Source organism: Lytechinus variegatus, chromosome 15 (genome assembly GCF_018143015.1).
Source record: "Lytechinus variegatus isolate NC3 chromosome 15, Lvar_3.0, whole genome shotgun sequence".
Classification (NCBI taxonomy): Eukaryota; Metazoa; Echinodermata; class Echinoidea; order Temnopleuroida; family Toxopneustidae; genus Lytechinus; species Lytechinus variegatus.
Window position 1 is genome coordinate 8,708,866 of NC_054754.1, and position 18,776 is coordinate 8,727,641.

General features: G+C 36.7%; 1 protein-coding gene across 7 annotated transcripts in view; it reads right to left on the bottom strand.

Moving 5' to 3' along the window:
- The window catches only part of LOC121428321 (ATP-binding cassette sub-family C member 4-like), a 65,083-nt gene extending 46,655 nt beyond the window's left edge, over positions 1-18,428 (bottom strand). The window contains exons 1-2 of one of the 7 annotated variants that reach the window (XM_041624886.1): positions 8,617-8,980; positions 25-648 (exon numbers count right to left, since the gene is read on the bottom strand). In XM_041624886.1, the coding sequence (XP_041480820.1) occupies positions 25-92 (68 nt within the window). In that variant the 5' untranslated portion in view covers positions 93-648; positions 8,617-8,980. Of the gene's footprint in view, positions 1-24; positions 649-826; positions 851-883; positions 1,033-1,110; positions 1,136-8,616; positions 8,985-18,082 lie in introns of those variants that run through there. The other 6 variants (XM_041624883.1, XM_041624880.1, XM_041624882.1 and 3 more) reach the window with 6 other exon arrangements.
- Positions 18,429-18,776: the final 348 nt, after the last annotated feature.

The window sequence follows — 18,776 nt, forward strand, 5'->3', positions numbered from 1 at the left end:
TTTTTATCGGATGAAAGTACTTACTGAAAAAAGAGCTGCGAGAGAGGGTTTGCAGTAGCAAGGAGATTTGGCTTCACCCGGGGCTGCTCCATTTTGAATTCCCTAGCTCTCACTGCTAATTTATCAAGAATCCAGATGACCAGTAGCCTGTGGAGTGTCTTTGCTCCTTGGAGTTTTAGAATTGCAGATCAGAGTACAAACTTTGCTTCAGTTCATGTGGTAGTACTGTGATCTCTGTAGAGCACTCTTGAGTCAAGAACCAAGATGGCAAACTTCCGAGTATAAACAGAACTCTTTGACTAACAGATCAATGTACTTCAGGACGAGGTACAACTACAATCGATGCAGAATATCAACACCATGATGATAGTCTGTTTTATCAAGAATTTTGGTAAAGAATCATGATGGCACTCAGCACATTATTCCAACACCCAATGGCTTTTGTAGATCACCAAGTATGAAAAAAGCTGTCATTTCAAGATGTAGTGATGGTGACTAAAGATGTACATGTAGCTCTTGTTTCTTCATGGAAGTTATCTTCTGCCTTCAGAGTATCTTTAATCCTCCATGTAGGGGCAAGATCATGGACAGGGATGTCACAGAACCTCCTCCATCCTTTTTACCTGGTCAATGCAGTACTTGAAGAATCTGTTTACAATATTGAAAAAAAATCAGTTATACATTAGCTAAGATACAAAGCCGCAATATAGTTGTAATTCCCAGAGCCATTGATTAAAGATACAAATACAACATTTGAAGAGATGATTATCCCTAGTATCAGAAAAATTTCAAGATTCGCTCAACAGTAAGGCAAGTGAAGGCCTACATGTATGCTCAATGTAGTGAATGTTCTTAAACTGAAAAAAAATGGAGTGTTTATTACAATTGAGGTAAAAAAAAGTGATTTTGCCGGTAATGCAACATCTCTGCAGGAAGTGGGGAAGTTCCATTAGATATCGTGCCAAATAGCCAAGTCCTGCATTAAAATAAAAGTGAAACAATGGCATTTGGAAAATGAAACAATAGCACAGAGTCATGAGGCCTTAATACACAAGGGGGAATTCCCTTATACATGTATATGTATATGAAAATATGTATATGAAAGTGCACCTATTCTCATTGTCCACTTGCACCTGCTGATCCAATTCCATGGTTTATCATTTAGCAATCTAGGGTAGATTTGCCTATTAACCCTGATTCGAATAATTTCTCATTCAGCAGAGTTAAAATTTGATCTCTCACAGTTGAATTTAAGATCCTGCATGAATGTTCGGCTATTTTCATTGTCAGGCACGCAAAAACTGGATAATTGCTGACCCAACTTCATGATTTATCATTTACCATATAGGGTAGTTGCCTATTAATCCTCACCTTGAATTAGTTTTCAAAAAGCAGAGTTAAAGAGAAATGCCAGTAGTTGCAGTAAACACTGATTTCATGAGAAAGTCTGTAAAACCAGGCTTAATTGTCAGTATATCATTGAGGATCTAGATCTGGTACAGTTACATAAAATGAATTTTGTGAAATCTTGAAATCTATGCTGAAAAATGTTCACACTGAAGATCACCAATGTCACAGCAAGAAGCTCCTTGGTCACAGATACGCACACATGGGACAGTGTATTTTTACTGCTGGAATAAAGATCCGACGGAAGTGACCGAATCCGCGCTTATTTTGCTTATTTCTCAGCAATTGCACAATTTCTTCCAGAATCCTTTGGCACATATTTTTTATTCATACAAACAGACACTATGGTGGTCATTATATTAGATTCTGTAAAAAGTAATTTTGAGATCGTTACCAGAACTGGAATTTTTTCTTTAAAATTTGATCCTTCAAACAGTTATTTGTGAACACAATACAATATCAGGCACAAAATGACCTCTGTAATCTTTCATTCTGTGACCTGAAAATTTAATCAGATCACCATCCCTTTGATGAACCCTGTTTCAAGTTGACCCCTCAAACAGAACTTTGACCTTGATTCCCCAATGGCCCAAAACTAATCATTTTTAGGAGAATCCTATGATCAACATCAAGATCATTGTCACTCCTTGGACCAACTTGAAGTATAATTACTACTAACTTTTATTACTATTTCAATTCTTTCTTTCCTCATCTCTCTTTTTCCTACTAGACCTTGTTATTGATTTGTTCCTTTTCCCTATCCAAGTTTTTTTTCTGTTTCATCTGTTCAAAATACTATATTTTTGTGTTGTTTTAATAGTGCATTTTATTATACTTTTGCTATCAAATATGTGTTTTTATCAAAAGGGACCTGAATTCCATGCTTTGTTGCTTTATCCCTATCCAAGTTGTTTTTCTGTTTCAAATACTATATTTTTGTGTTGTTTTCTTATTAGTGTATTAACAGTTTTGCAATCAAATATATATGTTTTTATCAAAAGGGACCTGAATTCCATGATCTCCACTTCAACAAGGCTCCATGTATTTTTTATCTTCTTTTTATATACACTCCTATTTCATACGTGCAGTGGCTATTTTATGTGTTCCTATTTTTGGTTTATCTGTTCAATGTTTGAAAGACAAATTATAAAATAAAATATAATTTTTTCAATAGTGAAATTGGGACAGACAGATGGCAGTGTACAACATAATTATTGGTGTAGATAAAGTCAAAATAGAACAAGGCTGAAAAATAGAACAGTTTCAGCATTTTGAAAAGGTCATTTTTGGGAGGTACGTTTTTCACTTCTTTCAGATCAGGATTACATCATGATTTAAGGGCTATGACATGTAGTATTTGGTCACTGTTATACCCTTTTTACACAGGATTTTCTTAACCCCGGACTAACGCTAACCCCGTACTATCCTTAACCCCGTACTATTTTTTTCCTTTTCACACATGCCAAATTGTTATTGCTAACCCCGGATAAGGAATGCTGGCTTTTCACACAAGAAACTCGCTAACCCCGGACTAGTGGTTTTTGTCGATCATTCGTAGTACAAGTACTTCACTCGTACACTTTTTACACATGCTACAATTTCCTTAACCCCGCAATACAAGTGGGGCCAAATTGCCATTTAGCCCCACCTATAGTACGGGGTTAAGCTTAGCCCACTTTCGTTTTACACTAGCGATCTTAACCCCGTACTATCGCTCTTAGCACCGCAATTGGTGGGATAACCCTGCTTTTTTGCAGGGCCAAATAATCCCGTACTATAGGTGGGGTTAGCCCACTTTGCGAAAATGCTGTGTAAAAAGAAAGTGGGCTAAGCTTAACCCCGTACTATAGGTGGGGCTGAATGGCAATTTAGCCCCACCTACATGTATAGTACGGGGTTAAGGAAATTTTAGCCTGTGTAAAAAGGGTATTAGCTGGCCTTACATAAAGGACAGATTTAGCGTTATCTAACACATCATTTGTGTCCTTTTTGAGTGGATCTTTGTAAAGAGAGTTTCATGAAATATGTAGAGGTTACCAAACTTTAGGTTTTATTATAATGTTATATGTAGAAATGGCCACGTTAATACTAAACAGATCTACTCCTGACCTTGATATGGTGTGAGTTATATTTTCCCATTACTGGTATACGAATATACGTAATGCTCAGGAGACAACATCCAATTTGAAAATAATTGGGTAAATCTGAAAATTTGTGTACAAAAAAGTGGAGTTGTTCACAAAATCTGTGATTCTGAAGCATGCTGGCCAATTTAAGGATTCCCATAAAAAGCAGAACAAGACTTTTAAAAAGTCCATAACTTGCTTATTTCATAACCGATTTTGCTAAAACTTGTTATAAACTGTTCCCCTCATTTTACTATTTCCAATAAGATAGCTACTCTTCTTGGGTTTTGGTTTCCTTTAAGAGCATGCCTTGATCACAAAGTGCCATGGCCAGGACGTCTGTGTGTCTAGTCTAGCACCTTACGGTAGACCACTTGGCCATGACACCTCAACAGTTTTTCTTTATTCAAGGGGGTAGCCCCCCCCCCCCCCCCGTTCTGCAGCGCCCGCCCGTAGTATAGCGATAAAAATGACCCAAGAGATTTAGACTTTCTGATCTTGTCATTGTTGGTCTTCTTACAACACCCCCCCACAAAAGTCAACTTTATATGAAAGGGACATGCCCCCCCCCCATCGTCCCAGACACAAACATGTACATGTATGTATACTGCTTCATTTTTTTACAGATTCAATCTAAATGTACATGTATCTTTAATACTCAAGCTCAATTGTTTGAAATCAAAGCATTAATTGTTACTTATTTATAATCTCATCAATATATCATTTGAATATTTGCCTGAGGAAGGCAAAAGACATTACTCACACTTTAAATTCTATAAGAAACAAGTGGAATGCCTCTGGCCGTCTCACCTGCACCACGCGGTTCAATATAGCAGCAGTGCTGACTTTGAATACTACTCTAACTCGCACAAGATGTTCAGTGATACATGGTTACTCTTATGTCCACTTTTTATGAACTAGACCAATAAACTTACAGAGATATGATGGTTATTCAACAAAAAATCCCAATTCGGCCAAAGTTCATTGACCCTAAATGACCTTTGACCTTAATCATGAGACCTGAAACTTGCACAAAATGTTCAGTGATGCTTGATTACTATTATGTCCAAGTTTCATGAATCAGATCCATAAACTTTCAAAGTTATGATGGGAATTCAACAGATATCCGCAATTCGGCCAAAGTTCATTGACCCTAAATGACCTTTGACCTTGGTCATGTGACGTGAAACTCATGCAGGTTGTTCAGTGATACTTGATTAACCTTATGTCCAAGTTTCATGAACTAGGTACATATATTTTCTAAGTTATGATGACATTTCAAAACTTAACCTCAGGTTAAGATTTCGATGTTGATCCCTCCAACATGGTCTAAGTTCATTGACCCTAAATGACCTTTGACCTTGGTCATGTGACATGAAACTCTAATAGGATGTTCAGTAATATTTGATTAACCTTATGGCCAAGTTTTATTAACTAGGTCCATATACTTTCTAAGTTATGACGTCATTTCAATAACTTAACCTCAGGTTAAGATTTGATGTTGACGCCGCCGCCGCCGTCCCCGCCGCCGTCGGAAAAGCGGCGCCTATAGTCTCAAGCTCTATGGTCTCACTCTGCTTCGCAGGTGAGACAAAAATGATAAGCAATGTTTGCTCTCCTACCAGAGGCTGCTAAATAAAACCACAAAAGGTCGAGCAATAGAAAGAAACCATAATTGCAGTCAAAACACAATAAAGAAATGATAATTGGTGAACCCACAATCCATTTATCACACACTTGGCCCCAGAGAAAGAGGTCTTAATTCTTTGATACCCCTTTCATAAACCTATCCTCCAATTAGCCGCCTAAGAGTAATATGGATAATTCAATAAAATTGCATTCATAAACTCAGAAAATAATCCGCACTATTTTTACGAGCGCCCGTCCTGAAAAATGTGGATAATCGTCATGACAACTGGACACGCCCCCTCTGATGCGGTGGTGTTGGAAAAGGGTGACCTTGTGACCGCACCATGGCAATTATCCGCATTATTTGAAAATGCATTCATAAAGTCAAAATCTGGTCCCGATGCTGCTATTATGCAGATAATAGCAGCATCAAAATAATGCGGATAACTCTGGTCCTCCTCCCATTTTACGACCACAAGCCGCATAATTGGGTTTATGAAAGGGGTATGAGACTCATTAAACAGGAAGAATACCTATTCTAGGAAGTGTTTAATTTGTCATTTCAAGCTAACATTTACACAAAGCAAGTCACAATCGATTAGTGTACCTTCAACGTTCCAAGCACAGAATTACTCATCATTTGAGTTTGTACAAATTTCATTGATACCGTATTCAAATAAACCTGTCACATTCATCAAATCATAAATTTCAAAGGGACAAACAGGATACTGTTTCTTAAGAAAATAGAGGAAGGGAGGGGGGGGGTAAATCGACTGTAAGACTAGTACACTTGCATGGCCATACATACAATGTACACCAAACATGTAGGTGTTCAAAATCAATCACAAAAATACCCTTTTCTGATTACATTTTTCTTTGGATTATTCCTAAAATTTTACAAACCCTACACCCTAATCAAGGAAATGTATATCATGAAATTCCAAACAAGTATGGAAAATTGGAAGGGAAGATACATGTATATAGCCTAAATGAAACTACATTTAAAGGTCAAGTCCACCTCAGAAAAATGTTGATTTGAATCAATAGAGAAAAATCAGACAAGCACAATGCTGAAAATTTCATCAAAATCGGATGTAAAATAAGAAAGTTATGACATTTCAAAGTTTCGCTTATTTTCAACAAAATAGTTATATGAACGAGCCAGTTACATCCAAATGAGAGAGTTGATGATGTCACTCACTCACTATTTCTTTTGTTTTTTATTGTTTGAATTATACAATATTTCAATTTTTATCAATTTGACAATTAGGACCTCCTTGCCTGAAGCACAAAATGTTAAAATGGAATTCCACGTGTTTAAGGAGGAATGAAGCTTCATTTTACATGACAATGACGAGAAAATGAATATTTCATATTTCATATAATAAAATACAAAAGAAATAGTGAGTGAGTGATGTCATCAACTCTCTCATTTGGATGTAACTGGCTCATTCATATAACTATTTTGTTGAAAATAAGCGAAACTTTAAAATGTCATAACTTTCTTATTTTTCATCCGATTTTGATGAAATTTTCAGTGTTATGCTTGTTGAATTTTTCTCTTTTTATTCAAATCAAGTTTTTGATGGGGTGGACTTGTCCTTTAACTCCTGTATCTGTACCATTTTCCCCTTGATTTTTGCTTTTTTTTATAAACAAAAATACCCAGAAATTATTGGTTAAAATGTGTGCAGCAATATAATGTAATTGAGTGATTATAAATGAGACAACCTTCAAGTCAACCTTCAGTAAGTTCCAGTAAAGTAAAACCTGCATGTTGTACAAACTGAAAACTGGTTTAATGGTTAAATTTGCCGACTAGGGCATTTCCCTGTGCACCCTGGTACAGACTTGTCTCAGGAAGTATTTAGTTCACATGTTCATAAGTAAATTTTCATTTTAAAAGACTTGCGACACCACAAACAGGATACAGGAAAAACAATTCGAGGAAGCAATATTGCTTTGTCAATTTATTCAGATCAGAGTTCAAAGCGAATGCAAATGAACGGAGCTATGGTTTGTGGACCAAAGGATAACATGTGCTTGTACCCAAAATGTCAGCCGCAGCAAGGACCTAAATTCAAAACCCATTGGAGGCTTTGGAGCATCCTTTTGCAAGATCTACATGTGCTCCTCTATTATACCACCTTTCCTTTATTGGTACACCTGTAGCAAGGCTTTTTATAAATATGGTGAGCGTAGTAGAGGTTAAGAAGTTGCACATTAAAAAAGAAGGGGGAACATGTATTCATTATGAAGGACACATGAAAGATACCTGGTAACAACTTTGGGAAAAATAAGTTGACAAACAAAATCTTGCACAAACAGAGAATCAACAGAATTAACAGTTCCCTTGATTAGCAAGGGAAAGGCTTGTACATGTACAGTAGGTAGAGAAGTGATTGCCAAGAATTTGATGTCATATGACTTGTGAACCTTAGCTTATTGCTGAGAACAATGAAAGTCTGGGATTTGGCCTTCTGGACAGATTTCAAGAGTTTGGGAGACACATCAAATTTTTACAGCAAACACCGGCATACAGGAGAGTCATGACAAAGTATTAAACATGAGGAGTTTTCTTTTCTTTTATTTTTGAAACTTTGATAGTTTCATTCGACTTGATACTATTCCTTTTAGAGATACTCTCAAGGCTGGACAAAAACATTTCCTGAGAAATTTCTAGCCTAGTTTAGGGCCTACATACATGCATATCCTGATTTCTTACTTTAATACTTGTATCATTATTTACACAATGGCATAAGTTGAGAACAGATTTCTTATTCAGCGTTTTAGAAATTTTGCCTCGGCCATATATGCCAATTATTACACGTACATGTCTGGTGCCTTGACATTGTCTCATTTATGCTGACCAGATCCATATTAATATTACCAAATCAGATACCTACAATGAATTTGATATTCATGAACATACAAAAACAAACACTTTCCAAAATGGCAAACTGCTTGAAAAGTTTATCACAAAGGTAGATCTAAGTCCATGTTAAAACCATGCATGCAAATATTTTGCCTCCGGACTTTCATCTCACTGGAAGCATGTACCAAATGACGTCATTTAAACATGTTTACTATCGCGGTCCTGTTTATACTTCAACAAAAAGCCAGATTCTGGTCAAACGACGTTTAGAAACGCACCTTTTTGTAAGTTTACGATCAACGTTCTGAAACGTCGTTAAAATGAAAGTAGATCCAAGCATGGACGCAACCGTGTTTTGGACTGATCACGTATGAAAATGCTGATTCTGCCTAAACTAGATCTAGGCCTAGACAGTCCTAGATCTTAGTTATTAACAGTGTTAATATTAAGATCTAGATCTACTTTAGTTTAGGCACCGTACAGGTATTCAACAACTGGTAAATATGAAAGCGTGAGACTTGACCGCTGAACGCCAACATCCTCCTGAAACAAAGAGATATCATCAACATGAAGACTTACCGTCTTCGGTAACAGTCAGTCCTTACTCCCCAACTGAGCCGATGTCTGCACCCTTGCTGTGATGCCGATTGATAAGGACGGATTCCCAAACACTGGCACAGGCATTCACAGCCACGCCAGTTTACAAATTACAGTTCTCTTCTTACAAACCGAACAATAAAGTTAGAGTAAAACATTCTTGCCCTTCATCGACACTCAAAATAAATTACATCCTCAAATCTGCAGTCAATAAATCACAACTAAAGCCTTACTCTAGACAAAAGTTGCTTCTAATATAAACACAAGCGGTTTCGCGGAATCCGTCGCGGAATACGATATGCACTACATGTACGTACAGCATGCATGCAGCCAAGTATTGTGCAAAATTATATAGCGCTTGAATGGCTTGAATGCATCGCACGCGAGTTGTTGCGTAATACTACTTGCAATGGTTTCTTGCTTTTCGAGGCGTGGCCTGGCTGATCAGTGATGAGCATGATAATTATGAGTCACTGCGTAAAGGATGTTTTCGCTCCAAGGGGATGCCTCTCAACCCCCATCTGGCCCTCCACCTTATCGACGAGAACTAGTAAGAGGAGGAGGGTAAAAATACAATTATGGTGAAATAAGAAAAGAGAGAGATCACGGTGGTAATGTAACGTCATACTACCCATCAGTGGCGTAACTACGGGGGGGCATGGGGGGGCACGTGCCCCCCCAATCGGCTGGCCAAAAAAAAAAAAGAAAACGGGAAAAAAGGAGAAAAAGAGGGAAAAAGAAAGAGAAACGTAGTGGGGGAAAGAACAAATTGTTGTTTATCATAGTGTTATATTATATTATGTTATGTAACATAAGCATTTTTTCACAACTTTATGAAACATTATTTGCTTAATTGTGTCTTCATTGTTCCTGGTGCTCGCATAGACTTTTTAACGAGATATAAACCTGCTGTACTAAAGCCTCCCGTTTTCAAATCAATATACAACAAAATAATATATTTCCTCGCAATTAGAGTTATTATTGTTTTAAGTAGTGCTATATTCTTCTTTTTCATGACTACTGAAAGTTATTGCCCTATTTTAAGGTCTTAATATAAAACATTTCCTGTCCGTGCTAACGTTCGCATTAGTGGATTGGTGAAATTTTTGCTCTACATGAATTCCTAAAATCAGTCCTTAAAATGTCAATTTTTCTGATCTGAATATCAAAAAAAATTTAGCTCGCGCTTCGCGCTCGCATCATTTGGTTAGTGAAATACGTGGGGTCTTAGTGAATTCCTACAAACAAGCCTTGGAATGCCCCTCTTCATGTCTGAATTTCCTAGATTTTCAGCTCGCGCTTCGCGCTCGCAGTATTTCATTAGTGAGATGCGTATAATAATCATGATTACAATGACTTCAAGAAGTGCTCCATGTGTTAAGATGTAATTTTAACAAAATCAGCAAGCGCTTGGCACTCGCATTAGATGACTATTGTGAGATATGTATACTCTGACTTAATGGATTCGTAACTATACTCCTTAAAATATCCATGCTTGTGGTCAATATATACACAAATTTCAGCTCGCGCTTCGTGCTCGCATCATTTGGTTAGTCAAATACGTAGGGTCTTAGAGAATTCCTACAGACAACCCTTAGAATGCCCCTCTTCAGTTCTATATTTCCTAAATTTTCATCTCGCACTTTTGCGCTTGCAGTATATGATTAGTAAGATGCGTATGATAATCATGATTACATGACTACAAAAGGTGCTTCATGACTGTGTTTAGATGTAATTCTAACAAAATCAGCAAAGGATGGCAATAGCATCAGATGACTATGGTGAGATATTTATACTCTTAATGGATTCTAAAATATAATCCTTAGAATTTCCTTGTTTAGGGTCAATATATAAAAAAAATTTAGCTCGCGCTTCGCGCTCGCATTGTTTGTTTAGCGAGACAGTTCATGATTACAAAACAATTCGCTTATAATGTCGATTTTTAGCCGTCAGTATCAAAAATTTTCAGCTCGCGCTTCGCGCTCGCATTATTTAATCAGTGAGATACATATCCGTTTGATGGCACTGCATGTCCTTAAAATATCTCTATTAGGTCAGTATACCTGACAAATGAGCGCGCTTCGCGCGCTCCCTAAGTGACCCGAAATTTTTGCTGGTGCCCCCCCAATGCCGTGACCCACGGTACGCCACTGCTACCCATGATATTCTCTTGACCCCCCCCCCTCCATGCAAACACAAACCGAGATCCTTTTTTGTAAGGAGGCCTATAAAATGTAGCCTAGAAGCGATATTGAGCCTGCAAATCAGTCGAATAAGCTTTTCGTGTATAATGTATATATTTAGATTCTTAATACTTAGTTTGCCCGAGCCATTCGAGACTTTAGTCTAGAATTCAAAAGAATTCGTCATTACTATATTTTCTAAAAGAATTCGAAAACGAGCACCACCACTTGCCGAATCATATTATAATATCTATACAGTGTGTATCAAAAAAAGTTTTCACTGAGAAAAAATCCTGTAAAATTATACATTTGTAATATCCTGAACATATTTTCACATTTTAACATTGGTACAGGTCCAATTAATCAAATGACGATATAACTGTCGAAAAATATTTCCGCTTGAGTGATCACCACTTACATTTGAAAAGTTAGTGAAAAATGATTTGCGCAGAACTTTGAAATAGTTATGCGAATAAACCTTAATCATGAAGAACACGTTGAATTTAGTTAGTAAAATTGATTTGAAGATATCTTTTACCTTTTCAAACTCGTTTCCTTGCCCGAAACACTTCGAAGAGTGCATTGCACCCCATCACACTCCCCCAAACAGTGGCGTACCGTGGGTCACGGCATGGGGGGGGGCACCAGCAAAAATTTTGGGTCACCAAGTGAGCTCAGTTGCTAATTATGCTGACCTAATAGAGATATTTTAAGGACAGTGTCATTAAACGGATATGTATGTCACTGATCACATAATGTGAGCGCGAAGCGCGAGGTGAATTTTTTTTATATCTAGACCTCAAAGGGGAAATTATAAGCAATTTTTTGTAATCATGATATGTACCTGTTTCGCTAAACAAACAATGCGAGCGCGAGCTGAAATTTTTGTATATATTGATCCCAATCAGACATTTTGAGGACTATATTTTAGGAATCTATTAAGAGTATACATATCTCACCATAATATTCTAATGCGAGTGCCAAGCGCTTGCTGATTTTGTTAGAATTATATGCATCCAAACACATAAAGCAATCGTCATTGTAATCATGATTAAAATGCGCATCTCACTAATCAAATATTGCGAGCGCGAAGCGCGAGCTAAAAATTTAGGAAATTCAGACCTGAAGAGGGACATTTTAAGGCTTTTTTGTAGGAATTCACGACGACCCTACGTATTTCATTAACCAAATGAAGCGAGCGCGAAGCGCGAGCTGAAATTTTTGTATATATTGACCCCAAACATGGATATTTTAAGGACTATTTTTAAAAGAATCCATTAAGAGTATACATATCTCACCATAGTTATCTAATGCGAGTGCCAAGTGCATGCTGATTTTGTTAGAGTTACACCTAAAGACATACTTTTTGTAGTCATTGTAGTCATGAATATCATAAGCATCTCACTAGTCAAATATTGCGAGCGCGAGCTGAAAAAATTGGAAATTCACACCTGAAGAGGGGCATTCTAAGGCTTGTTTGTAGGAATTCACGAAGACCACTAACCAAATGATGCGAGCGCAAGCTGAAATCTTTGATATTCAGATTTAAAAAATTGACATTTTAGGACTGATTTTAGGAAATCATGAAGAGCAGACATATTATCTCACTAATCCACTAATGCGAACGTAAGCACGGACGGGAAATGTTTTATATTAAGACCTTAAAATGATATGAAATGATATTTCACTACATAAAACAATAATAATTCGAAGTGCGAGGAGACATATTTGGTGTATATTGACTTGAAAACGAGAGGTTTTAGTACAACAGGATTACAGACAATGCGAGTATCAGGAACAATGAATAATAGGCCCTGAGCAAATTATGTTTCATAAAGTTATATATATTTTTTTATTTTTATGTAATATAACATAACATAATTATAATATAACATGATTAACAAATATAATTTCTTCCTTCCCACTATGTTTCTTTCACTTTCTCCCTCTTTTTCCCCGTTTTTTGGGGGGGCCAGCCGATTGGGGGGGGGGGCACGTGCCCCCCCCCCCATGACCCCCCACCCGTAGTTACGCCACTGCCTCCAAACACCGAAGCCATCGTGACGATATTTGCTTTACACTGAACTGTGATTTACATGAAATGGCTTATAGCTCGACTTTCATTTTGTTAATCATTGTCAAGCTTGGTAAAAGACAGTGTGGAAAACCAAGTATTAATGAAAAATGAAATGTAAACCTACTAAAAATGATAAAAACTTAGTGAAAAAAATGCTGGAGATGTCTGATATAAACATTTGTTCAGATTCAGTTATGTCCTCATACAGCTGGCACAAAAAGGGTAAAGGTTGTGAATATTTGAGGTCTATTTCGAAAGGGGATTCCAGGGTATATTGATAGGGAGACGTCATTTATTGAAAAGGTCAAGTCCACCCCAGAAAATGCTGATTTGAATAAATAGAGAAAAATCAAACTAGCATAACGCTGAAAATTTCATCAAAATCGGATTAAAAATAAGAAAGTTCGTTATATGCATAACTCAGTGATATGCAAATGAGAAAGTCGATGATGTCCATCACTCACTATTTCTTTTGTTTTTTATTGTTTGAATTATACAATATTTCAATTTATACAGTAATGACAATAATGCAAAACTTGAGTTAACCAAAAAAAAATGTTTAAAAAATGTGAATCCACATGTTCAGGGAGGAATAAAACTTGATTTCACGTGAAAAGGAGGAGAAAATAAGAATATTTCATACAACAGAAGTAGTGAGTGGGTGACGTCATCAGTCTCCTAATTTGCATATACCGATCAGGATGTGCATATAACTTTCTTATTTTACACCCCTGATTTCAAGTTATAAAATACTGGCCAAGGGGAATGATTCCAGTGGCGTAGCTAGGATTTTTTCCCGGGGGGGGCACTGTGAGGTTCTTGCTTTTTCAGGGGGGGGGGGCACCGGCCAATTTTCCGGTGTGTGTATGTGTCACAAGGGCGGATCCGACTTTTGCCAATAGGGGACGGGGCCCGAAATTATCTTCACCTATATTTTCCCCGATCAGTCACTTCTTAGTTTTATTATTATAAAACAACATAAACATGAAATAATCTTATAAGCCTTATGGAGGTGCGAGCGATTTTTTTTCCTTTCATGTATTTTTTTCATGAAAATTTAATTTTCTGGGCAATGTTATGTGTGATCCTGAAAAAGATTCGTATGTAACTAGATGGTTACTGCGAACGCCAAGCGCGAGCAGTTTTTTTTTACATTCCGACCTAAAAATTGGTCATTCTAATTTTTGTATTAATAAATGGGATAGGTATGTAACTAAACAATTGATGCGAGCGCGAAGCGCGAGAGGAAGAAAATTGAGATTTTAGACCTAAAAGTGGGACACTCTATTCATATTTTGTAAATTATAAATAAGATATAGTCATTGTCATGTAAAATGAAGTTTCATTCCTCCCTAAACACATGGAATTCCATTATTTCAACATTTTGTGCATGGAGGTCCTAATTGTCAGATTCGTAAAAATTGAAATATTGTATAATTCAAACAATAAAAAACAAAAGAAATAGTGAGTGAGTGACATCATCGACTCTCTCATTTGGATGTAACTGGCTCGTTCATATAACTATTTTGTTGAAAATAAGCGAAACTTTGAAAAGTCATAACTTTCTTATTTTACATCCGATTTTGATGAAATTTTCAGCATTGTGCTTGTCTGATTTTTCTCTATTGATTCAAATCAACATTTTTCTGAGGTGGACTTGACCTTTAATAATGCGATCTTGAAGGGTGAGCAGAAAATTGATATTCTGATGTGAAACTGGATAATTTAAGTACATTTTAAATAAAGAACATGCAGGCTATCGCGCATGTTTTAGACTTAGACCGAGGATCAAGGCATTCTGAATAAATTTGTTTAATGGAACATTATGGAATACACGTAGAAAATATGAACTTGGCAAATCAAACAATGTGACCACGCAGCGTGAGCTGAAAGGGGAATGAAATCTTTGGAACAAATAGGCTTGTGTAGAAACAGAAAAAATCAAAGAATAAGAATAAAGAAAGTTTGAGAAAAATCGGACAAATAATGAGAAAGTTATGAGCATTTGAATATTGCAATCACTAATGATATGGAGATCCTCACATTGGCAATGCGACAAGGATGTGTGATGTCACTGATTAACAACTTTCCCTTTGGTGGACTATTAATACCCTCAAAATGTCTCCTTTTGCTTTTTCTTATGATGATACAAACTCTTTATCCATGATGTATTCTTAAAAAATATGCATTACATGCCCTCATGACAGAACACATGATTTATGGATAGATGTGATAAAAGAGGCAATTCTAGTGAAATATATACTAGTGTAATTCAAGTTCAAGTTTTATTTTCCATTTCCATTATCAACATTACAAGCAAATACAAATCAAACATACATTATAGATATAAACAAAAACAAATGAAATGTGATAACAATGATTACAAATCAATTACAAGTTACAAAATATTTGTAGAATAGTTTTAACAGAATCTGATATGGAAATGAGGGGATCCACTAAAAAGCATTACTTGTAGAGAGTGGATCCCCTAATATTAAACATTTGAGAAATGGGACTCATTCGCAGGTGTAAATACAATAAGTTAAAGTAGAATATTGGAAATAATAACAAGATGGTGAGTGATAGCGAGAAATGATAAAAAGATGACAGAGATACGGGACGATACTAAAAACTAAAAAGAAAACAAAGACATGATAAAGAATAGAGGGAAGAGAGAAGGAATAAAGTACTTAAAGGGGAGCGAGAGGGAGAGGGCAAAGATAAGTAGGGAGGGGGAGAGAGAGAGATGGATGCACACACACACAGACAGACGGACAGACACAGATTATGTGGAGAGAAAGGGTCAGAAAAAGAGAGAGATAAAGGGGGGGGGCAAGACCGAGAGTGCAAACGTGGATCACCGAGAGTGTGACTCAAATAGCGTGCTTCGATAGTACTAAAAATATGCAAACTAATTGATTACTTTGGTAAGACAGTAAAAGAATTATTTTAGTTTTCTCTTAAAGGAGTGGATAGAGGGGGCCTGTTGAACATCTTTATGGAGTGAATTCCAAAATTTGGGGGCGGTGAAAATAAAAGTATTTTGCGCAAAACGAGTTCTTAAGATAGGCAGATGAAAGTTATCGGCTTGTCTGGTAGGATACCTATGAAAATTGTTATTTTGAGAAAATGGGGAGAGTTGTTTACAAATAATGACATCACACATCTTTGTCGCGTTGCCAATTTGCTATCTCCATAGCATTAGTGATCGCAATATTCAAATGCTCATAACTTTCTCATTATTTGTCCGATTTTTCTCAAACTTTCGTTGATCTGTTTCTTTGATTTTTCTGTTTTCACACAAGCTACTTTGTTCAAATGGTTTCATTCTCCTTTAAAATACTGATATGTAGACCAGAAAACGGATATCTTACCGACCACTTAAATTTGTAAATAAAAAAAATAATGAAAGCTCGATGTCCGAGCTAAAATATGTTTTGTATATTGACTTCAAAACTTGCTCCATATCAGCCTATCGAACAAGATACGAATCTCATCAAACAGGCAATTCTGGCGCGAAGCTCAAGATTTTTTTTTTATATAGTAACATGAAAGATTTGTTTTTTAATTTCAAGTCTTCCCCTCCCATTATTTCATTCACTCGTCTTCCTCCTCTTATTTTCCTCTCCTTTTTTTTCTTGTCTTTCTTCTTTCCTTTTTTCATGAATAGAAATAAAATTAAGTCATCAGGAACCATGCAAAATTTGAAATTCATGCATTATATATTACATAACACATGGGGCAGCTGCTCGTTTATGACGTCACAAATCCAAAACTTTGAACTCTAATCACTTTCTTGCTCTTTAACGGATTTTCCTCAAACCTTCACCAATATTTTTTACTATTTTTTCTGCTATTTTTGCAACAAAGTTTTCTTCAGGGTGAACTTCCCCTTTAATGGTACACCTGTAGCAAGGTTTTTTATAAATATGGTGAGCGTAGTAGAGGTTAAGAAGTTGCACATTAAAAAAGAAGGGGGAACATGTATTCATCATGACGGACACACGAAAGATAACAACTTTGGGAAAAATAGGATGACAAACAAAATCTTGCACAAACAGAGAATTGACAGAATTACAAGTTCCCTTGATTAGCAAGGGAAAGGCTTGTACATGTACAGTAGGTAGAGAAGTGATTGCCAAGAATTTGATGTCATATGATTTGTGAACCTTTGCTTATTTCTGAGAACAATGAATGTCTGGGATTTTGCCTTCTGGACAGATTTCAAGAGTTTGGGAGACACATCAAATTTTTACAGCAAACACCGGCATACAGGAGAGTCATGACAAAGTATTAAACATGAGGAGTTTTCTTTTCTTTTATTTTTGAAACTTTGATAGTTTCATTCGACTTGATACTATTCCTTTTAGAGATACTCTCAAGGCTGGACAAAAACATTTCCTGAGAAATTTCTAGCCTAGTTTAGGGCCTACATACATGCATATCCTGATTTCTTACTTTAATACTTGTATCATTATTTACACAATGGCATAAGTTGAGAACAGATTTCTTATTCAGCGTTTTAGAAATTTTGCCTCGGCCATATATGCCAATTATTACACGTACATGTCTGGTGCCTTGACATTGTCTCATTTATGCTGACCAGATCCATATTAATATTACCAAATCAGATACCTACAATGAATTTGATATTCATGAACATACAAAAACAAACACTTTCCAAAATGGCAAACTGCTTGAAAAGTTTATCACAAAGGTAGATCTAAGTCCATGTTAAAACCATGCATGCAAATATTTTGCCTCCGGACTTTCATCTCACTGGAAGCATGTACCAAATGACGTCATTTAAACATGTTTACTATCGCGGTCCTGTTTATACTTCAACAAAAAGCCAGATTCTGGTCAAACGACGTTTAGAAACGCACCTTTTTGTTAAGTTTACGATCAACGTTCTGAAACGTCGTTAAAATGAAAGTAGATCCAAGCATGGACGCAACCGTGTTTTGGACTGATCACGTATGAAAATGCTGATTCTGCCTAAACTAGATCTAGGCCTAGACAGTCCTAGATCTTAGTTATTAACAGTGTTAATATTAAGATCTAGATCTACTTTAGTTTAGGCACCGTACAGGTATTCAACAACTGGTAAATATGAAAGCGTGAGACTTGACCGCTGAACGCCAACATCCTCCTGAAACAAAGAGATATCATCAACATGAAGACTTACCGTCTTCGGTAACAGTCAGTCCTTACTCCCCAACTGAGCCGCTGTCTGCACCCTTTGCTGTGATGCCGATTGATAAGGACGGATTCCCAAACACTGGCACAGGCATTCACAGCCACGCCAGTTTACAAATTACAGTTCTCTTCTTACAAACCGAACATAAAGTTAGAATAAAACATTCTTGCCCTTCATCGACACTCAAAATAAATTACATCCTCAAATCTGCAGTCAATAAATCACAACTAAAGTCCTTACTCTAGACAAAAGTTGCTTCTTATATAAACACAAGCGGTTTCGCGGAATCCGTCGCGGAATACGATATGCACTACTATACATACAGCATGCATATGCATGCAGCCAAGTATTGTGCAAAATTATATAGCGCTTGAATGGCTTGAATGCATCGCACGCGAGTTGTTGCGTAATACTACTTGCAATGGTTTCTTGCTTTTCGAGGCGTGGCCTGGCTGATCAGTGATGAGCATGATAATTATGAGTCACTGCGTAAAGGATGTTTTCGCTCCAAGGGGATGCCTCTCAACCCCCATCTGGCCCTCCACCTTATCGACGAGAACTAGTAAGAGGAGGAGGGTAAAAATACAATTATGGTAAAATAAGAAAAGAGAGAGATTGTGGTAATGTAACGTCATACTACCCATGATATTCTCTTGACCCCCCTCCATGCAAACACAAACCG